General features: G+C 36.3%; 1 protein-coding gene across 1 annotated transcript in view; it reads left to right on the top strand.

The window, feature by feature from the left end:
• Positions 1 to 25,740, top strand: part of LOC127473181 (venom phosphodiesterase 1-like) — a 36,994-nt gene that overhangs the window by 1,660 nt on the left and 9,594 nt on the right. The window contains exons 2-17 of the mRNA XM_051792550.1: positions 411 to 489; positions 3,170 to 3,292; positions 4,457 to 4,582; positions 6,406 to 6,466; positions 8,628 to 8,725; positions 11,280 to 11,359; positions 11,920 to 12,039; positions 13,494 to 13,603; positions 15,001 to 15,066; positions 15,891 to 15,963; positions 17,350 to 17,458; positions 17,621 to 17,749; positions 19,123 to 19,154; positions 22,030 to 22,157; positions 23,881 to 23,947; positions 25,360 to 25,447. Coding sequence (XP_051648510.1) covers positions 411 to 489; positions 3,170 to 3,292; positions 4,457 to 4,582; positions 6,406 to 6,466; positions 8,628 to 8,725; positions 11,280 to 11,359; positions 11,920 to 12,039; positions 13,494 to 13,603; positions 15,001 to 15,066; positions 15,891 to 15,963; positions 17,350 to 17,458; positions 17,621 to 17,749; positions 19,123 to 19,154; positions 22,030 to 22,157; positions 23,881 to 23,947; positions 25,360 to 25,447 — 1,489 coding nt within the window. The remainder of the gene's footprint in view (positions 1 to 410; positions 490 to 3,169; positions 3,293 to 4,456; positions 4,583 to 6,405; positions 6,467 to 8,627; positions 8,726 to 11,279; positions 11,360 to 11,919; positions 12,040 to 13,493; positions 13,604 to 15,000; positions 15,067 to 15,890; positions 15,964 to 17,349; positions 17,459 to 17,620; positions 17,750 to 19,122; positions 19,155 to 22,029; positions 22,158 to 23,880; positions 23,948 to 25,359; positions 25,448 to 25,740) is intronic.

The following is a 25,740-nucleotide window of genomic DNA, read 5'->3' as shown; positions in this document are numbered from 1 at the left end:
TCTGTGTACCAAATACAAGTTTTGGGGATTAACTTCAGCTGTCTAATTACTTGTAGCAGTTGAATTACTTGCTGCTGTAATAGCTGTACTTTCAATTTAGTATCATCTAGTTAGGGTATTATTTATTATTAATTTCAATTACAAATGTAATCTCCCCAGTTACAACACGGGACTAGCCACAGGTTAAAAGGCCTTGACTTGTAAACAGTTCACAAGGTGAACTGAATTCTTGTGCTTCTCTTGTCTTCAGGCACAGAATGTCTCCAATTTTTTGATTGACAAGTTCAGAGAAGGGATAAGTTCAAAAGAAATCACATGTTCATAGAAATATTAATCATACAGGTAATTTCTAATAAACTTAAGAGTTTATCACAGTTGTGAACTTTGGTTTTCCTGTGTCTATGAAACAGGTTCTGCTGTGTGCTTTGGTGGCTGTATCCCTGGGACTAGGTTTAGGACTAGGACTGAACCGTGGTAACCAGGAGCAAGGTATGTATGTTTATGATACTTTCAGCATAGTTACCAATGAAGCTGGATCTGGTAAAGGCTTTCAGCAAAGGTTCTTTTATAGTGTAATGTAAATGATCTGTGGAAACTCACCACCTGTGAAAATAAAGCTCTTGCATTTTTCAAGTTGGACTGTGAACACTCACAGTCTATACTTGAAAAACCTATTCTAAACCTCCGAGTGCCTTGCTGATCTTTCCAGAAATGTGAAACCTAGTTCACAACAGATTTGAAAGTTTTATTACATTGATACTTTTGGGAAATTCGAGATATGCATTGTCTTATTACATATGATGTCTTCCAATATTTTGTAGAAGAAATATTATTGGACCATCTTCAGGACTCATACTTTGAGTATATTACTGCAGGTGGTTGATGCTTATACTGATCACCAATTTTCTCTAAAAACTTAAATTTCTGTAAAGCTATGGTAAAAAGGGCATAATGGTTTGAATTGATTAAATGTTATTTTTTAGTTAGAAAAACAAAGTAGTGTTTTGATGAGCTGGATGAGAACAAACAAACAGCACACAGTGAATTAAATAAAACACTTTCTTTAGAATCAGAACAACAGTAATCTCACATTGGAGGAGTTCAAGGAAGCACAGTCTGTTTCTCATTCCTAACCAACACATATTGTAGTTGTTTACCTGGTAGTTTATCAAGTCTTAGCTCCTTCTGAAGTCTTTCAATGCTATAGGCCTAGCAAATAAGGTGAAATAGAACTGTAATTCTTTTTTGATGATGCGTGTGTTGTATAACAACTTTCTGTGTAAAATGTGTAGACACTTGCTGGTTGAGTCTTCACTGATATTTACTTGAAGAACTTGCTCATAACTGAAGTAAGTAATGGCACCAAATCAGCATGTTATGATTTTGGTGCCTCTGTATGCAGGTGTTATAGAACAACCCTAAGTAGGGACTGACTAACTTTATTTGCAATTTTCATAACCAGACTTACTTGGGAAAGATGAATTAGCAACCCATGGTATTGCAGTGCAGACTGGGAGGTGCAACCTCAGCCCTGAGCATCATGCACCTTTGTGCAGCTGCATTTGCTATGAGTGCAGTGGGAAAGAGTGTTGCAGTTAAGGAACAAAAGGAGTGACAGTCGAGGTGGGTGCTGGGGGATTGTGATCTTGGGAGAATGGGCCTAGAAAGGAATCAGGATTATCTGTCATTCTCTATGTTTAAAAATTAGCACAGAGATTGTGTATGGTGATAATAAAATTGTTTTTATATACTCAAGGTTAATTGCCTTATAGCTCCTGTAATAGTTTTGACTATATCAAATAAAAGTTAATGAAGTACTAAATTCCTGACCTTGCACAGTTGTGTAAATATTGTGAAGAATTAGAAACATGGTCTGAAAATTATAAGAGGTGTTACAGACAGAGGAAAAGGTTCATATTTTTGTATTTATTTTTTTCTGACTCAGACTCATGATTCTGTATCATTTTAAATCACGTAGACCACCTGAACAACTCTATGTTGTTCTAAAGCCACAGGATAGAGAAAAAATGAAATTAAGTACTCTAAAGTTTAGCCAAAAAAGCACAGCATATACTTATGTATATTTGTGAAAAATTCTAACTCCTTCTTGACAGAACAGACTCCAGTCATAACACACTTAACTGTCAATTACTTCTTACCATCCCTACTTTTGACATGTCCATTTATGACCATTACATATATTGTTTATTATTATTGTAGTTATTTGCAAGGCTTTCTTGTGTTGAACAGTAGTTGTTGATTTAAGCACTTCAAGTGCAAGGTACAACATGAGAACTTTCTACATGTGAAACAAGCTGTCTAGCTTGAAAAAAGTCTTTTTAGCTCTGCGTGGTTTCTACACAGTGGCTATGAACCCCCAAATTTTGTAGGCAGTGCACCCTGCAAAAGCACAAACCTTCTGGGAGTTAGAATTGTACTGGCAAACTGGAGTAGTTACTTATACCTATCCCTGTCTAACACTGTGAGTAGAGAAGAAAACTGGAAATGCAGGTGCTCAGCATGGTTCAAACAGTATTTCTGCAGTACAGAGAATGTGGACACAAGGTTTTTCCATGTGGACGCTAGTGTGGACCTGCAGGTGATGTTTGGACCTTTGCCCTGGTGTCCCCCAGGTGCCCTGTCCTGGCTATGGCTCTGGCTGCTGGTCCCTGCCCAGCTGCCCCTGGGGAGCCCTCATGGCTCTGGATGCCCAGCCCTGAGGGAGCCCCCATCCCATGAAGCTTCTTGGCAGGTGTATTAGGGAACATCCAATGTGGGACTCACTCTTGCTGTTTTGTCTCAGACCCAGAAACGAGCAAGGGAGATGCCAGTCTCCCCCTGCTCATGCTGGGAGTGTGGAACACCCAGGCATTGCCTCCTGTGCCACTGCTCCTAGAGAGACTTGTTGCAGAAGCAGCCCTGCCACAGGCTGTGGGCCAGCATGGTCCTAACAGCTGTCGGGACCTTCAGCACCCAGAGGAATTTCTACTGCTTCCATTTTGCCTCGTTGGCTTGTGTGCTAGTGACTGCATTGGAAATTGACTTGGGAATTGGGTTCGGGAAATTATTCAGCACGTTTCTCCTCGCAGCCTATGTCCATGACCCATTTAATCGACCTACCTGGGACAGGGTTATCCGAACACTCAGTTTTGCTGCCTTCTCCTTATAGTCAGCTGCAGACACAAGTGCCATGACCCACGCAGGAAAGACGTGCCTGGCTGCCAGTGTGACAGTGGCTGCAAGGAGCGTCGGGACTGCTGCTGGGACTATGACGACACCTGCGTGGAGCCAAGTATGTTCCCCTACAAGGAGTGCTCACTGGTGTCCATTTTCTTTTGAGTTTGTTTTTTTCATGTGACTGTAATAGGAAAAGGGTAATTCTTGTATTTATGCAGTTATTACAGAAGTTATGTCATATTCCCTCAGGAGATAGAATCACAAAATAACATAATGGTTTATGTTGGAAAAGACCACTGGAGGTCATCTAGTCCAACCTCCCTGCTCAAGCCAGGTCCCCTAGAGCACACTGCTGAGAATTGTGTCCAGATGGCTTGTGAATGTCTCTAGGAAAGGAAATTCCACAACCTCTTTGGGCAACCTGTTCCAGTGCTCTGTCAGCCTCACATAAAGTTCTTCCTCATGTTCAGGTGGATGTGGCAGTGTCAAGCTGCCTCTGCAGTCATATTGCTAGAAGGCCATAACTTGGTGATCTGACAGGACACAAAATCTTCTCGTGTCTTTCTCAAATCAGATTCCTGTATTTTTGTCCCCTATGGATAAACAAAGCATTTGTTGTGCATATTTCCTGGCACATATAAAGCTGTAGGTGAGCATGAGCAGAAAACATATATTATCTTTAAACACAACCCTTGAAACGATTTGTGCTTTTGAAAATGATTGAGTGTTTCCTGGTCAGTTATGCTCTCCAGCCTCATGCAGACCTTGGTGACGGCCTGGGATTGGAGGAGTCCATTTATCTTGCAGGGGACTAGCCCAGATCTGCATCAAGATGAGGCTCCTCTCTAGTTACTGGCTCTGCTTTCCCAGCAGCTGGTCAGTAAGGGCTTCAGCCCTTACTTCCCTTTTTCCACTCTGCCAGGAATCATGTGCAAGAGCGGGAAAAAGATCAGTTTCCTTCTCTTACTTCTCTATAGGAGAATATGAAGTGGTTGAGATCTTCCTGGAAAGATGGAAGGCATTGAGGAGGATGACTTCGGGGACACCTTTGTAAAATAATTATTCTGTAACTCTATTACAGAATTCAATGGCCAAAGAAATAGGCTTTATGTGTTAAGTGTAATGTTGAGTTCTCCTTTCAAAGAAAGCTTGTAAAGCTACTCAAGCAGTATATGCAAATTGTAATTTTTTTTCTTTACCTGTCTGGGGGATTTCCACACAAAGGAGTTTACATAAGGTTCTGGGACCTGAACCATAATATTTTTCTTCCTATTTTCAGCTCGATCTTGGAGGTGCACTAATTTCCGTTGTGGTGAGACAAGGATAGCTGGAAGCTACTGTTCTTGTTCTGATGATTGCTTGCAGAAAAAAGACTGCTGTGTAAATTACAACAGCGTTTGCAAAGGTAAATCAAAATGCAAAAAAATTTTCATTATAAATTATCCCATGAAATAGATAGATGGGCAAACATGGAAAATATAAATGTAAATGCATTTTTTCCTCAAGACTAGAGTCTGACAGTGACATTTTGGAAAATTAAGGTATTTTGAGATAAAGCTTTTGGTATTTTTAACTGTGAAAAACAGTTTCTCGAGCACCATGTGAATGTGTGTCATTCATAAAAAGACAGAATGATTTGAATATTGTAGAAGTATACCAAGTGTGGGGACTTTGGGTTGTTTTCTTTTTCTTTTTTTAAATTTTTTTTCCAAGAACAGATGGAGACATTTTTCTGCTTCAAACTTCATGCAATCCAAGGTACATATTGTAGTAATCATCCCTAATTTAAAATTTCCCATCCGTTTTTTTAGAACTCTACTTTCAGATTGTATTTCTTATGTTTTACTTATTTCTGAATAAGTTCATGCTGACAGAGAACCTGTCAGCAGCCTGGCAATTAGTGATGAGGAATTTAAACAACTTTTAGGAAATATTTACTGTAATGCCAGACGGAACAAACGTAATGCAGCCCAGACCAAAGGTCACCAATCAAAATGTGTATAGTGTCACCAATAGCATGTCACAGCATGGACAGTGTCTGCAGTGTCACCAATAAGAGTGTGTGCAGTGTCTACAGTTTTTTATGCTTGAGACTTTTGACCAGTTGTGTTGTGGCACGATAGTGTACAAAGAGTATAAAAGAAACACTTGAGAGCAATAAACAGCTTCCTGATCACCTTATACCTGGACTGCGTCTGATATCTGTGTCGCTTTGGCCGTTCCGACATTATCAGCGACAAATTGTTTCATACAGGTTCAAGCTAAACACATAAAGGATGGCACTGGTATATTTCGATTACAGGAACCGTATCTGAGGAGTATACTGATGACATGGTATCTGTTATCAGAATTCCGTTATATTGTGAAGTGGCAGAGATTTAAGGCAACCCAGCCAAATTATATTTGTTATCTAAACACAAACTGAAGCTAAATGCAGTCAGGTGTGTGAGTAGGTGCTAAATTGATTGAGCTGATGTACTTAAGTTTACTGTACATCCCTGCCATTTACTGCTAACCAAGAAAGAACTGAGAACTTCAACGGACATTGCTTCTTCTATTTTCTTCATAATCTTTTAAGATGCTTTATTTTTTTCGTATCTTATGGACCTCCCTTATTTCTTACAAAGAGATGGGCAAAGTTCAGGAGTATAGCTGTGAAGTACATGGAAAATGTTCAAAGGAGAACAGAAAGAATTACCTGAAATTTGAAAGCCGTGGTCAACAAGGAAAGATTGAAGGAATTTGGGTGCTTTACAGTGTGCTGATTTTGGCCAACTTGGGGCTTAACTTCCAGCTAGGGTTAAACCACAACATACAGAATGGAAAAGAATGCTAAAGGGAGCCCTAGCAATCATCTCTAAGTGTGTAAGTGGTATCTGCAAAAGAAAAATGCAGTAATCCAGTGTGGACAAGATGCAGTTTAAATATTTTTCATTTAAAACCAGAAAAAAACTAAGCTAAGCTTTCATAGTGCTTTCTTCTCCATTTTGTTTGTTTGCTTCACTCTGTAGTATGTGTTTTGTTTTTATAATTATAAGTAATTAGCCCTTCCAGGATTTGAGGGCTTAATAAGTTGATTTCCAAAGGTATCTTTAGCACTACATTTCTGTATCAAAGCAGAAAAAATTCCAGGAAGTGCTGTAAAAAGATCATTCAGGAAAATTCTTTGTTCTTTTGGTGTGGTTTTTTTTTTTTCAATGCTAACTCAGTATTTTCTTTTTCTTTTAGGTGAAATATCTTGGTCAGAAGAACCATGTGTGTCCCTTGAAACTCCTCAGTGTCCAGCTGGGTAGGATAAAAAAATTTTGTCTTCTGAGCAAATAAAATCCTTGTGATGGTCAGAAATACTGCAGTGTTCTGAAGCAGATTTTCATATTTACTGAGAGTAAGGTTCCTGCTCTGAGGAATATTCTACAGAAGTGGTTGTGGCTAGGAATGCTTTTTCTTTCTAAAACCTTTGTCATTTTGTTGTACATTCATTGATCATTTACAGTTTAGAGCAGAGTACAGGAGTTCAAATCCAGATTAAAAGTCAGTCTGCAAACACCTGGAAAAATTATTAGACTTATCTCAAGGTTCATTTATCACAAATTGTTCATAGTCCATTTTATGTTACTGTATCGTATCTGTGGCAATTCAGATAAATCACCTTATGCAATCAGTAATAAGTGTTAGACTCTGTGATTGCAATTCTTTAAACAACAGGGTTGTTTTGGGTTTTTTTTGCTTCAATTATTTGTGGGAAGAAAGGTGTGTGAAAAAGAAAACTATGAAAGTAGCTTTATATCTAGAAATGCTAAAACAATTTTGCTATTTTTGCTGTGTTGCAGAATCATAGTTAGAGAATAGACAGAAACATAATTTTAAAGTTGTCCTCAAAGAAAAATGACTAAATTTCTGGTTCAGTTATGGTATTTGTGATGTTATCCATTATTGTATTTTACTGCCAATTTAGTTTAATTATAGCAGTAAGACCATTAGTATTGTGGCTTCTTCATGGGTTCCTGCATGCACCTCCCGACATAGGTATAAAAATATACTTTTTAGGTTAACAAATAACTTGCTGAGTTAACACAGTTTCATAGGCTAAAGCTTAGAAACTAGGAGAGGAGGGTTTCTTTACACCATTATGATATAAAACTCCCTTTAATTTCAGATTCAAATCAGGAAGCTGTTTTATACAAACTGTATTTATGCAAACTATTGATGCCAGTGTAGTTCTCTCTTTTGGAAAGACCACTGTGAGTGAAAAACAAACTAGGGTAGTGATAACTGCCTGATGTCAATATGTAACTTTTTTTTAATAGTTATGACTCAAAGTATTACTCAAAAAACTGGTTTGGAGTCAGTTATCAGTAACTGCATTTTATCAATAATTTTATCTTCTAATATTTTCCAAACTTATTTAATGAACCATTCCTATAAATTACAAATAGGGATTTTAATTCTTTTTAAAGATACTATGGGTAGTGAAGCCTGCTTCAAACTACATTTTTACAAAACTACATTTACTGCCTGGTCATAATTTTTATGTTTCTTTATATGTTTCTGAGGAGACTGCAGAATATATAATGATGTTAAAATAAAGACAGAGTTTGCAGAATTAGATGACTTATCTTACTGATTTTGTCACTCGATATTAAGAAAAGAGGTGCTATAACACCAGCACTTCATAACCACTTTTTTCCACTTTTCTAACCATTTTTCTTTAGTAGTCCTTTTACATTGGTTAAAAGAAAGCATCCTTAATAGCTTGGAAGTTTATTTCACCTCCTAGTTTGAATTTTTATAATAAGTATTTAAATATTGTTCTAGAAATCAGCTGCAGTTTGTGTCTGTTTTATTGTACTTACAGTGTGAATTCAGATCTGAGTCTGTTATCCTTGTTTCTTTACCTAAAATCTTACCCTAAGCCCATTAGCAGCTGCTGCTTTTCTTTTGTAGCTTTAAGTTTAGTTTGTCAGGGGCCTGGAGGCAAAGAAGTGTTCTCCAGCTCCATGAGAGTTGGGAAACTTGAAAGATATAATCCACAAAGAGCACGGGCTGCTTAGTGATGTCTTCATAAAGGAAATGTGGTAAGGTAAGGGGTTAGCCAAACCTGACATTGCAAATACATGACATTTCTCAGCACTGAGGCTAATTGACCATAACTGCTTGCTGGGAGACTGCTGTACTTTTGCAGTCCTTGTGTTGCTGCCCTGAAAGATTTTTTAAAATGCATTAAGACTCAGGAGACAGAATTTATCCCATTTCTATGTACATATGTACTTTGGCTGTTCTTTAATCTGGGTTCGTATTTGGATGCTAGTCTGCAGAATTTCTGTTTATTCGTACTTGTAATTAAATATCTTTGATTAAAATGTTAACAAAACCCAGTTTCTTTTTCCAGACTTAAAAAGTAACCAACACTCCAAACTTCTTTATCATGATAAACTCCTATTTTCTTGTAGTTTTGATCTGCCACCACTTATCCTTTTCTCAATGGATGGGTTTAGAGCAGAATACTTGCAAACTTGGAGTTCTTTGCTGCCAAATATTGAAAAACTCAGTAAGTTACCAAGAGTGCTTTGACTACATTCTTTAAAATCTGCATGCAACCTCTCCAGTCCCTTTTGCTCCTGTCATGCATATGTGTTGCTCAGCAATAAAAAAATCAGAAATCAGGTTTCCCTCATCTGTTGTATATTTTCATTATTATATATTCTACATTAATTCTTATATTTGACTGCAGAGCAAATATGACTTTTTTTTAACAAGGCCTTTAGTACTGGTCAGCACCTTTTTATTAAATAAGTTGTTTAACACTGAGAAAAAATTATGGGGAAGAATTTCCTGCATTCTCTGTTCTGCATTGAAAACCAGTTGAATAGCTGTTAAGGAGATCAACATTAAAGTATAATACTAAGAGAAAATGCACTGGATTATTGGGAAATTTTCCTCAAAGATTGATTTTTTCAAGTCAGATATTTTAAGATGTTAAAGAGAAGCTCCATGTTTAAAAGTCTGACTGAATATGATTATATTAGACTTAAATGAAATATAGACTAAATATTGGTATAATTTAATATCTTGATATTATTGCAGTAAGGCTCAAGTAGCTATTTTCCAGTATTACTCAATACTGGGAGGAAGAGTAAGTTGAAGTTCTTCAGCTTGTGCTCTAAAGGGTTAAAATTTCCTCACTTTATAGAGCTCTCAAGACACTTTGTACATGGACAAAATGTCTCCATATTTATTCATTTCTTCTCAGCAGTAATATTCTAAATTGACAGTATTTGTATCTCTTCTGAATATGTCATTTACATTTCTATAGTGCTCATTTGAAAACTTCACCTGAATGTTACAAAGTACTAAATTTTACTAAATAGTTAACAATCTTCTTTGTGGATAATGACAGTATCCAGAAACCTGAGCTTGAAGCAATGTGCAAACCTGACTTCTTGTGCAAATGGTTTATTCTTTGATGTTGTTCTGACTTGAAGGAACCTGAATCATTGAAGAAATCATGCACACTGAAGTAGTGCTCAGTTCCGGTCTTTTGAAACAGGTGAAAAGGAAATTCCAAACTGACAAAAGGAACGAATACGATGCAATGAGTATGTTTCCAAAAAATACTTTCAAAAAAGAACAGATATTATTCAGCATTACTTATCTTTGTGGTCAATTACTTATGGACATTCATGCTTATATTTCTCATAAATCTACAGGAAATGGAAATTTCTTTCTTTGCAAAAGAGAAAATGTAATGTTGATTTGTAGCATAAAATATTTTCTTTTTATTAACTCCATTAACCTAGAACTTTCCATAGAGCTTTCAAGCTAGTTATTACAAAATACGTACACTATGAATATATCCCCTTTACTGTTCAAGAGAAATCCATAAAAAATTATGCTGATTTTCTCATGTATTTGTCAATTATTCAGCCCTTCTTCAAACACTCTTAAAGCCTTTTTTTTTAGTACCTACTGGCACAGTTTTGTTGAAAACTTTCAGACTTTCATTATTTGCATTGTTTAGTTGAAATCAGCTTCCATTCTTTGACTGAAATTCTGTACATCAAAGAGTAAATTATTTGAGTATGAATGAAATAATCATCTGGCTACAGCTTAATATAGTTAAGAGTTAGATTTAAAAATGGCATTAAGACATCTTCCAGTCTTCACATCTTTCTTTTGTGGTTAAATAAGTTGGATACTACAGTGGATTTAGACATTAGAGATGCTCAGGTGCTACATACCTTGGATTCATGAAAAATAATGCAACGTTTGGAAATACAGGTAGGACACCTGGCGTGGGATTTGCTACATAGCAGGACACCTACATGTCTACATATGTCTACATTTGGACATATTCTTGGAGGTGTCTGCATGTGAGATGTTGAAATGCTCATTGAAGTCAGTGCCTTCATGGTTAGTACAGTCTGTACAGTGCAGTGCAAGAGCCTAGAGAACAAGGCAGCTCAACCGACAGACAAAGGGTACCACAGGACAAATTCTTGCCTTAACCTATGTATTTAGTGTTCTTCAGAGTGCCATGGCCTTCAGCAACCATGTCAGAGGAACACAGATCTGCCAACTTTCATGCAGATGCCTTGGACATTAGAGGATATCCGGAAAAGGCACTCAGCTCCAGTGCTTAAACAACTGGTCCTTCCCTACTGGTCACCAATCAGCTCTGCAGAATATCTTGCTTGGTCTGATGTCAGGCTTCAATCTCATTGCATAAAGATGTATGTCTAGGATATTTTGGACCTCAGAAGTATCTGAGAAACTTATTTGGGTTGGCAGACAGGATGTAGGAGCAGCATCTAAGGCCAGGCAGGATCATAAAAGACTTTTCAAACAACCCTAGGCCTGTAGGATGTAGGCAGCTGAATTAAACATCCAGGTCCACTGAGTACAATGGGACAGTAGGCTTAGCTCACAAGGAGACGCCAGGAATGCAGGCATCTTATTTTGAGGTCACATTTCTCCATCTATTACTACAGCAGCTGCCTGTGATGATTTTTTGTTTGTTTGTCTGTTTGTTTGTTTTTAAGACTGTTAGTTTTCAATTAAACAAATTATAAAAAAATTTTTATTACTACCATGATCTGTTGCAGAAACATGTGGCACACATTCAAAATACATGAGAGCTGTTTACCCCACAAAAACCTTTCCAAACCACTATACTATTGTCACAGTAAGTGAGAATTTGCTGTTTTTCCTTTTCATTATCTGGATGACAGAGAAAGGATTTTGTGGTGCCAGTCTTTCTGTGGGATGTGGGGACTCAAGCTATAGGTATAGAAGAGAGATAGAGATGCTGAGGCAGGCATGATCTATGTGGCTATATATGTATGCTATCTGACCCTGGCCTGTGAGCCCATTGGTCTTGATCTTTGTCAGTCTAAGTGGATACGGGTGAGTATGGGTGCAGGCACAGTCTATGGATGACAGTATGTGTTAGGATGAGTCTAGCAGCTAATACACAGCCATGTGACATATGGGGTACTTAATCTATAGCACCTCATGTTTTAATGGGGCTGGGAAGAAACTATGGAAATTCAAGGAAACTTGGCAGACGCACTAAATTCATTGGCAGGAAGTTGATGATCTGTGTGAATTAGGAAAGTTTGTTCTGTTTCTCTGATAATAAAGTCCAAAAAAACCTGCAGTGCTGTAGCATTGCTTTGAAACATAGTTTAGGCTCCATTTGATTTCAAGACTAAGGATTTTATTTTGTTTATTTTCATTTTGCAGGGATTGTATCCAGAATCTCATGGTATCATTGATAACAGCATGTATGATGTAGACTTGAATGAGCATTTCTCACTTTCAGGGACGGAAAAATTCAATCCTTCATGGTGGAAAGGGCAACCAGTAGGTTTCTTTCTCCTATAGCATTTTCTTAAGTCCAGAGTGACTCATGCGTCATACAATAAAACCACATAAAAAGGGAATAAAATGCAAAACTGTGCAATATATTTGCAGTAAGTATTAAATAACCTGTAGACTGCCTACAAAATTGCTTGCTTTTTATGAAAGTAAAAGAATCTTAAAAGATTAATTCTGAGAAAACATTTTCACTGAAAGTGGTATTGGTAAAAAAAAAGATTTAAATATTTTGACTAGTATTGGAATGGATTTCTTGCCACAAGGAGCCACAGTAAATTTTTGGTATCATTTGATTTTGGGGTATTTTTTTGTTAGTCTTTTGGCAACTAACTACAAAATGAAATCTGAAAATCTAATTCCAAATTATATCAATTTACAAAAACACTTAAAATGTTCAGGCATATAAAAGCAAGGAGGGGAATAGCAAAAAGCTTGATTTCCAGAAAAATTAACAATTATGTATAACATATGGCACATTTCATAACACTCCCCAGTTGTACCTATGGCTATGGTTACTATTATTAGTTTAGCAGAAATATCAAGCTGTAATAACAGTACTAAAAATAAAAAAAAATTACATAAGCAGTATATAGTACATCTACTAATATCATCTACTAATATACATTGATATGTGTGTGTGGGTGTGTGTGTGTATCTGTGTAGTCATGTTTATAGTATACTCAGATACATGGATTTTGGTGCTATTGATTCTTGAAGGATTCCATCAAGTTTGTAACAGAACCATAGCTGCACTTTTTAGAATTAATAGAAATATACTCTCTTATAATCAAATAATATAATTAGACCATATTTAGAATAAAAATAGGAATAGAATAAAATAGGATAGGATAGAATAATTTCAATTGGAAAGGACTTACAATGATCTTCTAGTCCACTGCCTGACCAGTTCAGGGCTGAGCAAAAGTTAAAGCACGTTGTTAAGGACATTGTCCAAATGTCTCTTAAACACTGACAGGCATAGGGCACCAACCACCACTCTAGGAAGCCTGTTCCAGTGTTTGACCACTGTATCTGAAAAGAAATGTTTCCTGCTGTCAAGTCTGAATATCCCTGAGGCAGCTTTGAACCACTCTTCCATCTTCATGATCTGTTCCACTGGCGTTTGCCACAGGAAGAAGGATCATTGCCTATTGCCAATTATGGAAGTACTTGTATGATTTTTTCTTTGCTGACAATATCGAAGAAATGACAACACTGTTTCTTCCATACTACTAATTTTTCTTCAGAGTGTGCACACAAAAAACAAACTTCAAATCAGATATAGTCATTAGGCAACTGTGTGATGTGTGAAAGAAAAAAGAAAAATGCATGCTTGTAGCACATATTTCTGATCCAATTATGTATTTCTACTTTAGTGATCTGAGGTCCTCCAGTGATGTAAATTACATAAAATAATTTGTTTGTATCTTTACCCATAGATCTGGCTGACAGCAATGTACCAAAATTTGAAAGCAGGCACTTACTTTTGGCCAGGCTCTGATGTTCAAATTAATGGAACATACCCAAACTTGTACACCATATTCAACAGGTAAGATTTAATAGGGCTTGTACTAAATTCCTGCAAATTACTCCAAAAATCCAGATTGCTATTTGACAGTTGAAAGAAGGAAGTTAAGTACAGGATTTTTAAACAAGTCTGACAGATAAATGCCGTGTCACATCATCTAGGTTTTGCCATGGAACTACCAAAAATAGTTGAAATTTTCAAAACAATTCAGGGGATTCACAATGAGAAAGTCAAAGGGTACTGTGTATTCTGCTCTCCTAGATGGTTTTGAAAGTTTCAGCCAACTGCAAAACACTAGGAAAGCATCCTGGAACTGATTAGTAGCCACTGCTAAGCTGCACCAATGACTGCCATATTTCCATGCATAAAATCTACACATATTATACAGGTCTTTAAAAATACTTGCACTTGAGAATAAGCTTTCAGATAACCTATAACCTAACAAAATGAACACAAACTTGGAAGCTATGGCAAGACGCTATGGGAGACAGAAAGTAATTGAAGAGAGGATGCTGGATAGGGAAGTTACTAAAGGAAGACAAGTTCTAGATCAACTCCCTTGCGTGTTTAATAATGTGCACTCTGCTGCTGAATCATAGTTCTCTATGTTTTTTTTTTAGGTAACTCATAGGTTCCACATGTGAAGTAACAATTACATTCATAGGTTTTTTGTGGGCTTTTTGTTGGTTTTTATTTGGTGGTAGTGGTTGTTTGTTTGGGTTTTTTTGTTTGTTTGTTCTGTGGTTTTTTTTGTTATGGAAGGTATTGTTATTAGTTAATTATTTCTAAATTTTCGTGATGATTTCAGGAAATTTCCCTGATTCTTTGCATTTATAAAGATAATCTAAAGCAAACACATAACTGTAATTCTCTATAGATAACAGGCTTTGCAGTGATGTTTAGGATTGGTACTCAGAAAACACTTGAGTACTGTAAGTAACATGAAGCTTGTGCACGACTTTGAGGTAAAGTAGAGCTATTAATGGGTAACTTCTTTCACAGGAGAGAAAGCATGATCTCACAAAGATTTTGATGGGGATATTACTTACTTTTAAAATATGAAAGTCTAAGGTTTATGTATGCTGGAAAGAATAAAAATTATTCTGACTCGTACTTTAGATTTATTTCCTGAATTTGAAATCTCTTTCTTTTGCTTGCATATATTTATAAATATATGAGTAATCCCATCAACATCACATGTTTGTGTTTGCAAAATCAGGATGTGTCTAATTTATCATTAGTCAAGCAAAAATGATAATAATAAAACTAATGACTGGTCCTTTGTTAAAATGCATAATTTTTGAGTTCCAAATCTGTGACTTTAATACATGACTAGAGTCTGGACACTTTCTCTGTATCTTGGAATTAGAAGCACTTATCAGAAAGTCTTGTTAACATAAACTTTTTTTTTTTTTCAGTTCAGTTATATACGAACAGAGAATTTCAGGAATATTGAAATGGCTTGATAATAACAAATCTGAGAGGTAATGCTTAGTAATGTCCAAGAGACTATAGATTAAAAGGTTTTAATGCTTAACAATTGAAATTTCTGTAGATGAATCATCATCTCAAATGATAATTTGCGGAACTTAAATCTGTTCTATAAGAACAGCTAATAATTTTCAGGATCAGGCTGTACATACAAAGGATGAAAAAATGAACATATTTCTGGATGGGTTGAACTGTTGTAAAAGTTTTATTTTTTTGTTGTGTCCTTTTTCTTGATGCATGGCCTAGAGGAAACACGGAACATTCAGTTTCTGGTCTATGGATAAAAGATTTCATATGAAAGATATTGCACAACAAAGGTTAAATATTTGATAGTAATTGCAGGAAGCAATTCAAGAGGGAAATTGTATATCTGTACCAATTGTGGTGTTAATTTTGTGACATGTAAGAAAGTGAAATCTTTTATATGATAATATACAAAATCCTAATGTGCAGTTAGGAGATGCTCTCTAGAGCCTCACTGCTCAGTCAGGAAGAGATCCTTTAGATGGTAGTTCCATTTACATCTCAAAAAGGAACAGCTTGTTTTCTGGTGTCTGATGTCTTGAATTTTTTCAGAGTGATTTCTGGATACCATTGAAGACACTAGGTACTGTTTTGGAAATGGTAATAACCTGTGTTGTTTAATTACAAAACTCAAAGGAAGTTGAATGATTATATTTGCTGTATGGGCTTTTAAGGTTTGCTGTATGGACTTTTCAGGTTTCATTTAATATTTATTTTTCAAGTAAAAGTGTTCTTTTCAAATGTTGCCTCCAAATCCTCTTAATATGCTATTCTTATTTATTTCTGACTTGAGGCCTGATTTCTACACTTTATATATCGAAGAACCAGATTCTTCTGGACATTCATTTGGACCAGTTAGTGGTGGTGTAAGTAGTTTATACTTTTCTTAGACTAAATCACACTAAAAATGGTGATGTACTATGAATTTAAACAATTTATATACCTGGATAGTAGATTAAAAATTGCCATGACTGTTTTATGAATTTTTACTAAGAGCTTTTACTTGTGGTTGAGCCCACTGTTATGATTCCAACACTGTGTGTGAATCAAAAGGGCTGTATCCAAATAGACTAGCAGAAAACAATTTAAGATCATACTATTAGAAATAATATTAATGGTTAAGTTCAGACTGAACTTTAATTATATTGCTAAGTGATACTTGGAAGCATGTGACCAGACAAATCCTTAGAATTGTCTTTTATTTATTCCTAACACTGTACTTCAATGTTTCTTAATTTGTAACCCAAAAATATTATACTTCTACTTGCATGCAGGCAAAACGTTCAGCCTTTAATGATCTTAGGACTTATGATATCAGCTCCTTCCTGGAATGGCCTTCTTTAATACATTTGAAAATGGTCTTCAGCAAAAGGCCTTGTTGTAGTGAACAAGGACAGAAAAAACAATCTTTGTAGGATAGTTTTAGGGTCCCTAAATGGAAAGGGAACTCAGGGTTTTTTTGTACATAAAGGGCTTATTGTATGTGTAATTGCATATGTGCACATTATCCAGGCACACAAGACATTTAAGAGTGCAGCAGTTAGGAGAACAAGTAGGGTGCAAGTGCTCAGACATGGAGCTCTCAGACTCAGCTGAGTATTACTCTTACTGGAGGACTTAGAGAAGAAATATGTCAGCTGTGCCAAGTAGGAAGAGGCATCCTCTGTGAACGGCTGCAGCATGGGCTGTGCTGGATTTCTTTCCTTTTACTTCAGTGGGGGTCAGTGTTTTTTTGTAGGAAGTTTAAAGGGACTGTATGTGTGAGACAAAGGCGCTGTGCCTTCTTGGATGTTATACTGGCCTTACAGATAATACATGTGTATTAATATCTTTGAAGCACCACTTATTGTTAGTATGATGACATGTTCATAGTAGAACAAAAATAGTATTTAATGTTATAAATATGACATTTTTATATAAATTTGGGAGTAAGGAACAAATTCTAACCCTAACCCTAACCCTAACCCTGAATATGTTCCTTTATTCCTTTCAATAAACACGTTTTAACACTTAGTTTTTCTGGAGTAGCAGAAAAAATTATTTGTGAGTCTTTTTAAGTTGAATATTCTGTGGTAAAGTAGTAGAATTCTGCACATCTATACTCTAGTGGTAATGGAAAGAGAAAAGAGGAAGCAATATTAAGAACTAGAAAACTAACAGAAAAGCTCACTTTTTTAGACTTTGATGATTGCATTTAAGTGAAAACTTGAAATCAGAAAGAAAAATTCTAATGTAACTGGTTTATCTCACAGATAATTAAAGCCTTACAGGTAGCAGATCAAGCACTGGGGATGCTTATGGATGGACTTAAACAAAGAAACCTCCACAACTGTGTAAACCTCATTGTTTTAGCTGATCATGGTAATATATATACTTCTTTTTTCAATCTGAATTTTACAGAGTAACTGTTTTCTTCCTCTTTGTAATACATGTGCTTACTAGTTTTAATCTATTTTATAATAACTTTATCTTCCTTGCCATATATTGCACATAAAAAATAACTGTTTCTATATTGTCCTTTAGGGATGGAGCAGACCTACTGCAAACAGTTAGAATATATGACTAATTACTTCAAACAAGTTGATTTCTTCATGTATGGTGGGCCTGCAGCCCGCATTCGAGCACAAAATGTTCCAAAGGACTATTTTACCTGTAAGTGGGGATAAATCCTGGGATTGCATAATCAATATAGCAGGAAATAAATATATAAATAAGGAAAATGGATAATCAGTAATAAACAGCAGAGTGAACCTAATCATCCATGGAAGTTGTTTGGGTATTTTTTGCAAGAATGACCCCTTTAGATGAAATTGAAGGTTAGAAAAGCTTGTTTCAGACTCTAATTTGTATTTTCTTGGCATAGAAAGATGAAGCAAAGATAGTTTTATTGTTTTGAACCAGAATTCAGGTCCTTTGTAAGTGCATTGCTCTTCACAGATTTCTTGTACAACATTGGCAGAGTTGATCTTTTTGAAGAAGAGAATATTTCTAACTGGGTGTACAAAGTTATGGAATCTGAACCTTAGCACAGTGGAACCTAAGCCTTGGTTGAGCCCTTTAGCTAGTGTCACGAAAGAACAGAAAATTGAAACCATGTGAGCTGACTCTGACTTGAAGTAGGTACCATTGCTACCAGACTGGAAAAAAAAAATCCCAAACCTTTCTGTGTCTGGGAATAGAATGCAGGTAAAATCATGAAAGTGCTCTGTGTATAGACTTTATAGAATTTTTAAAGTATTCTTAGAGGCATATTTCTTGCAGATCTCAAGTAAGAGCTGGGACCCTATCGCAATTTTTATTTGTCCTTTCTAATTGTATTTATATGTGTAGGCACAATATTTATACAACATAAATAAGCCTTTCCTTAGTTTAAGTAGAAAACAGTCTAAGTCAGACAGAGGCAGAGTAATGAGGGGAGGAGAAAATAATGATGTTTCGTATGTGTCTCAATCTCAATATAATTGTTGACTTATTTCCTTTAACAGTCTTACTTTTCTGTAGGAATTTTCTTCTGTAAAATGCTCAGATTTGCTTTTAGAAAGCTAATACCAAATGGTCAAAGTCACTCTTTGAAAATTTGGAAGGTGAGAGTACTAAGACTGAAATTTTTTTCTGTGACTGTTGCTGGAAGTGGAATACAAAATGAGAACTCCAGGTCCAGCTCAATGTAAAAAAATTTATACTTCAAACAGAGGTTAGATGAAACAAAAACCCTTGGGTCTGATGATCTGTCAGCTTTAGCTGTTGGCAATCATCACCATGGCAGTTTTCTACAGTCTGTCTTGATGTACCCAAAGTGCTAGGCACTTCCACAGGCACGCTTACAGGCAGTTACCCTTGGAAGTGTAACATTCCTACGTTACTGACAGTTACCCTTGGAAACATAACATTCCAACCTGTTATGTCTTTACAAGCTAGTAAAGAAAATCAATTTCAGAGACAGAAAGCATGTTGAAATTTTTCTCATGAGGCTTTGGACCTTCAGCTGTTTGAATGTGTGTTAATTCATCTTTTCTTTTTAACAGTTGACTCAGAAGGAATTGTTAAAAACCTCACAGTGAGTAAATATTTTCATAACATTTCCTCATAGCTACTCTTAATAGAACTAGCACAATTTGTAAAAAAATGAGACTACAGTGCCTGTTTAAATAGTGTACTGACTCCAGTGTACTGTAGGAGGCAGTTCTGGAAGTTGTTCAAAGATGATGCACCAAGGTTTGCCATAGGGGACCTCTGTTCAGAGCAAAAGATTTTTCTGTACTTCACTTTGAAAGAGGAGTGGTGGACTTTACATGGAGAAAGTAGGGTATATCTTCATTATAAAACACAGTACAGCACAGAGATGCTTCACATGACAGGCATCTATTAGCACTGGACCACAATTGCTGCAGCTAGGCTAGCTTAAGGTAACTTTTCCACACAACAGTTAATAACATTGTAGAATATGTTGCCACAAGTGTTGTAGAGGCTGGAAATAAAAATAGGAAAGGGGGATTTTAGACACATTATTACAGGACAACCCTGTAAGGGCTTATAAACATGATCCACAAGGAACCTCTGACTTAAAAAATTCCTGAAGCCTACAGGAAACTGAGCAGGTACAAGAAAGAAGCTTAATTTGATACTTGATACTTGTTCTTACACAGTTTCTCTAAGTATCTGATTCTGGGAATTTTGGAGATCTGATTTGAAGCAGAGTACTAGGTGAGATGGACCTCTAGCATGAGGCAGTGTGGCTCTTTTAAGATTTTTATGATGTATCACTTAAGTACTTGCAGTGCTTTTATGTATGTTGCACCACCCCTGGGACCCATACTGGTATTTCTGCTTGGGTCTCTGCCATGCTGTGTGCATGTAGCACTTAAGGGCAGATCCAAGTTTGCCTGTGTCTCCCGTATTTCTCCCATGGCTCTTTGTGGGTACACTTTGACAGCTGAGCTCTGAAGGATGCAAACAAAGGAGTGCAGAACAGAGTGCCAAACAAAGGAAGTCCAAGTCTATTTCTTTTATTGAAAGATGATGTGACAGTGCGTGTTTTTTTCTTACACTGTTTTAGATAGATAATTCACTGCCTTTTTTTTTAGTGTTCAAGATATACATTAATACATCTGGGATGAATGTGGTAGACAGACTAAAAGACTTGTAGGACAGTTGTCTTTTTGCATTTCTTTGCATTTACAATTTACAGTGAATTAATAATTTAAACTACTTACTCTCTATGTACTGGCATAAATTCCCCTTCTTTTCTTCATTCTTTTGTGTGACTTGTCCTAGGGCAAGCAGTAGACAGAAGTTCTAGTACTTTTAGAACAAATGCTTTCAGTTTGGAAAAATTCTGGACTCCCCATTGGGCATGTCTCTGATAAAGCACCACTAGATGTCTTCCTTTAACCTGTTTAACAGCTCAGTTATGCAATATTACACTTAGCTTTTGCCTGCCTTTGAAGTTCAAAGGGCGGTGAACCTTCCTGTTTAATTTTTTTTGATTCTGAATGCCTAGGAGCATGTCCTTTATTCACCAGCATCCAAAGCAGATGCAGGAGTAGGATACCAATGGTTGGAAATAGCAGAAGAGCTTTTCAGTGCTACATCCCCTACCTCACTATATGACATGGAGTCTGTTGTATTAAAGAGCATTAGTGTGTGGGGAATATCACTAAATGCATGCTCTCAACCTCAGTTGAAGCTGTTACTGCTAATAGTTGCAGAGATGTGATATCTCTTGCCTTATGGGAATAACCCGGTATCAGAATATGTCCTCTTTTCTATTCACAGATGGTTAGTGTATTTTGTCCCTCTCAAGTTCTTAGAATGAGGGATTTGGACAGAGAAGGGAATTGTGTGTTGTATATTAATTGCTGATCAACAGATTTAAAGTCGTATTTTGATTTCCTCTATTTTTCCCTTTAATTAAACCTCTTCTCCTGGTCTAGCAAACACATTGAATCCTTATTTTTCATGTGCATGGATTCCTCTATGCTTCTTCGATGACTACTGAGGCACACTTACTTCACATGTTAATCTCATTCTGTGCAGACCATACAACTCAAGTACTTAGAGGTGAAGATGTCAGATCAGACTCTAAGCATGCTATAGTTTGTACAGCCTTTGTAGTGAAAGAGGTCCACTTCTGTGGCTTAGCTACCTTGCTAACAGCACTTCCCTCAGCATTTTAGATGTTCTGTGTAGTCCCAGGGCTGGATTCCTTATCAGGAGCAACACTTCTGAAACTTTGCCATGATGCTTGCGCCAGCTGGAATGGCTTCTAATGGCCATGTATAGTTAAGTCTTTGCAGTATGTCATATGGTTATCATTAGGCTCTCAATTCCAAGCTCATTCATGGCATGCCTACTAACACAACAGTTTTGAATGATATTAACACATTAAATGTGGATGTAAAAGCTAAGACCTTTAGCTAACAGCTGAGCAATGGACATTTACATAGCACGAGAGTACATGTTCAGGCTTGCAGCTGAAACCCTAGACCACAGTCTGTGTTATGTGTACTTGGCTTGCTTTGTTATTTATTGAATGGTAAAGTAACAGAACATGGCAGAAAGAAACTGCCAGGGAACTTTGTCTTGTAAAGTGTAACTTTACCAACTAGATACCAGTAATATCAGTAGGAACAGATAGACTAAACACTGCTACTGAATGTCTTTCAGCCTTGGCTGTACCTTTACCTCAGTATTTGTGGACTTGGTATACATATTATATATACCATATTTTTGAACAGTTCCAAAGAAGGACCACTTTTCCTTCCATTGCTTTCTGGACCAAAAATGACATCTGCAGGTTATCTGAGAAGCTATCTGTGAATAATGGGCTCTGTGATTACGTTCATGTCACTAAGATGTTTGTGATAATTTTGAATGATGGGTGGTGTTTTGAAACAGTGAAGCTCATGACTGGACTCTTTGCTCTTGCACAGTGCAAAAACTCCCCTCAGCACTTCAAGCCCTATCTGACGCCTGACTTGCCAAAACGATTCCACTATGCTAACAACATTCGTATTGATAAAGTTCATCTTTTGGTGGATCGACAGTGGCTGGCTGTGAGGTAACATAATTTGTGCGACTGTTACCCTATTTTTTTTCATCCCATTCTCATCCTTTTTATTTCCTTCACAGACACCTCATTTCCTTTAGGCTTGTTACATTTCCATGTTTATTAAATTTAAAATCTGTACTATGTGTAAAAAGGATACATGCCTCATACATAAAGCCAAGAATGTGTTATTAGTGTGATTCAAACTTTAATAGTCTAATACAAGAATAATCATTATTTCAGATTAAATTTTTACCAAAAAAAACCCCAAAAGTAAGTAAAAAGAAAGTAAAGAAATGATTACTACCTCACAGTAAAATTCTCAAAAATCACAGAATCACAGAATATGCTGGGTTGGAAATAATGCAATTAAAATTGTTATATAAAGCATTCTAGTATCTAGCCCTTTTCTTGACATTGCAGTCACCCCTCCACTGCCCTTCTGGGTTCTAAGGTTGGTGGCTTCAGTCTGGTGCATGTGTGGATATGGCCAATGACAGTATTATGAGTCCTTCACCAGAAGGAATGTGTCCGAGTTTCTTCCTCACTCTGTGATCCGAATAGGTTCTTCCCATATGTGTGCTAACACTATAGTTTGCTCATTCTTCACTGATCTGCAAGGAAACATTACTTCTCAGTTCACTAGATGTGGTGCATTCCACAAGTGTCAGACGTACTTGTATTATAGTGCAAAGATAGGTTGATAAGGTAACAAGTTAGACATAACCACCTGGTCATTACCAAAAATTGCTGTAAGAGTGAAGCATTAAAAAAATAGCTCTGAGCAAGTCAAGAGCAGTTCAGACAAGCCTTAGACCCAAGGCTTTGAAAAATCAATTCAAAATCTGTGGCGTTTGTAGCAATATTATATTTACTGAGTTACAGTATTGCAGTAGAAGCAGCATGATCCAATTTGGAATTTCAAGACTACTAAAAGAGTAGAAAATTCCTGATCTAAATGAATATATGATTTGATTGTTTTGATGCAACCAAATAATCATCCTGGACATATAAAAAGAAATGTCCACTGAAAAATCTTATAATCACTCTTTTTTGAACAGTGCTCAAATATTCAATCCTCTGAAAACAGGATGCTTGTGCTTTGTGCATTGAATTAATATGGGGTAACTATCTCTTTATCTTTCCATGTGTCTCAGCAACGGGTAAATTAAAATAAGTGTTAGTCACTATGTCAGACTATTCTGACATGTTATTAATCCTATAATCCAACCCTATACTTCCACGTCTCACCTTCACCCTTCAGAATCCATGATGAAAATGCCTCATCTTGTAAGGCAAAATTCCTTGCATTCTTATCTATATTATTCTGCAGAGGCTGGTATCAGAGTTCTCCCCTTATAAATTTTCTGTTAAAATGCAAACACCACAGAATATAACAGGAATTCTTCCTAAGCAGATCACACTTGTTCTGAAACTTGTAGCTAGGTGAAGTCCTTGTTTCAAAAGTACCCATTTTTTCAATTTATTTTGAAAACATTGTTTCACTGTACACTTATAGCCACCTAGGATAATTTATTTCTGTCCATAGCAATTTCTGTTACAGGAGAAAGACATCTTCATAAAAATTAACACTATAATGAACAGTAAGTACTGCAATATTATGTCAGAGTCAGTTCTTAAGACATGATCCAGAGTCCAATGCGTCACAATTACTGTTATTAACTGGTTCTATTTGTGCCATTTTTATTTACACTCTGTGGTGGTTTCTCCTTAGGGATGAAAGTTACACATTTTGTGATGGGGGTAACCATGGCTATAACAATGAATTTAAAAGTATGGAGGTAAGATGATTTCTATTCAAGTCTTGCACTTTATTAAATACAAAATCATGGTTTGCTAGGTAAACCACCAGAATACAGAATATATGGCAGTTTTTGCAGTGTGCTTTTTCTTCTATGTCAACAAGATATGTAAACTGTTAACACACATTCTACATCCACATATTTGTGTTGCCTTCCATCCGTATGTACAAGGACTGCTTCATTGGGGTCCTGTAGTAAAACCTCTCTGGGCTTACCTTAGCTGCTGGGAGCCAGGTAGACTACAGTAAATCAAGTACACCATGTTTAGCTACGGGACACTGAATTCTTTGGTTATTTCATTCTTCTACCAAGACATTGACTGAAAAATCTCCATAGGCTCTGGATGTTCACCTAAGCATCTGAAAGCCTGTATACTTAAATAAGCCAAATCTCATTGTCTGTGCTTATCTTACAAGAGTTAATCATGTCATCGGAACAAAAAAGTTAGTGTAGTTTCATCTAATTTTCATTTCTGTTTACAATGAAAATATTTTGAGGTTTTGAGCTTTTGATTTTTCATGTACTTTCTGTGATGTGAACCTTTAAATATTATCAAGCATACCACTACATGTCCCATATTCTGTGTCCAAGAATCAAATTCTTCCAGATCTTCACAACTTTTTTAAAACCAAATGTCAGTATACTGATCAGAATGACGCTGAATGTTTGTATGGAAAGAAAAGGTGAATTCTGATTACCCTGGAAACATTAATCATAGAAAACCTTATGCTGGTGGCACAATGACCAATGCAATTTTTTTCTTTATAAAGGAGCAGATGTCATCTTTCTAAAATAAGTTAAAAATTCCTTTTCTATTATGGAAACATAATATTGCTTTAGAACAGGTCATTGCCCGTTTTAGTCATGTTTCCTGTGTCTTATGGCAGAGAGCTTAGGAGGGTTATAAAGTAGTAGAAATTACTGTAAGATTGTATGTAGTGTCAGTGTTTTGCTACAATGCTTACAAACTCCAGCAAGGGTCATCCAGCACTACATTGTACCATTGGTGATACAGAAGTAAGTTTTTGCTGAGCTTGGAATGGGTCTCCACAGTTCCCTGCTGACTGCTTTAGCCATGGCTATAGACTCTTGAGTGACCCAAAGACTTAAGAATGCAATGGGTTTTAAAAAAAAAGCCCCCCAAACCCAAACAAGAGTCATTATATAGTTCAAAGTATCCTGCTAAATGAATTTATGTTTTGCAGTTTTCTTCAAATTATATACAATGGCCAAAATTTGTCTTCTTTACTAGAACAATCCTGTATTTTTAACTTTTATGACTGTAGAAAGACTATTTTGTTTTATTGTCCCAGTTTCCATAAAATGCAACTGAATTATTTTTGAATTTGGATTCCTTTAGATGACTTTATTTTTTTTTAATAATAATCTAGGCTATATTCTTAGCACATGGCCCAAGCTTTAAAGAGAAAACAGAAGTCGATGCTTTTGAAAACATTGAGGTTTACAATCTTATGTGTGGTGAGTAAAAACAATCCAGTACTTGAGATAATAAACTGTTTTCACATACCAGTGTTATAAGTGCTAAAAGAAGAGTAACTAAAAATTCAGTGAATTCATTCAGAAATTAGATTTTTCCCACAAAACACTAAAGAAATGCTCTTATGCCTTCTGTACAGTGCTAAAATGTTAACTGCCAAAAGTTGTTCTGCTTTGAAGGTTTTTTCTGTTTGCAGAAGAATTCCATTAAAGAATCAGAGAGAACAATACCTACCATGTGGGCTTGCTGTTGAAATGATGCCTGCGGAATTGTG

The sequence above is a fragment of the Manacus candei genome, unplaced genomic scaffold (assembly GCF_025592945.1).
Source record: "Manacus candei isolate 608988 ecotype Guabito, Panama unplaced genomic scaffold, ASM2559294v1 h1tg000034l, whole genome shotgun sequence".
NCBI classification, from domain to species: Eukaryota; Metazoa; Chordata; class Aves; order Passeriformes; family Pipridae; genus Manacus; species Manacus candei.
The sequence above is the reverse complement of the archived record's forward strand: the minus strand, read 5'-3'. Positions and strand labels throughout refer to the sequence as shown.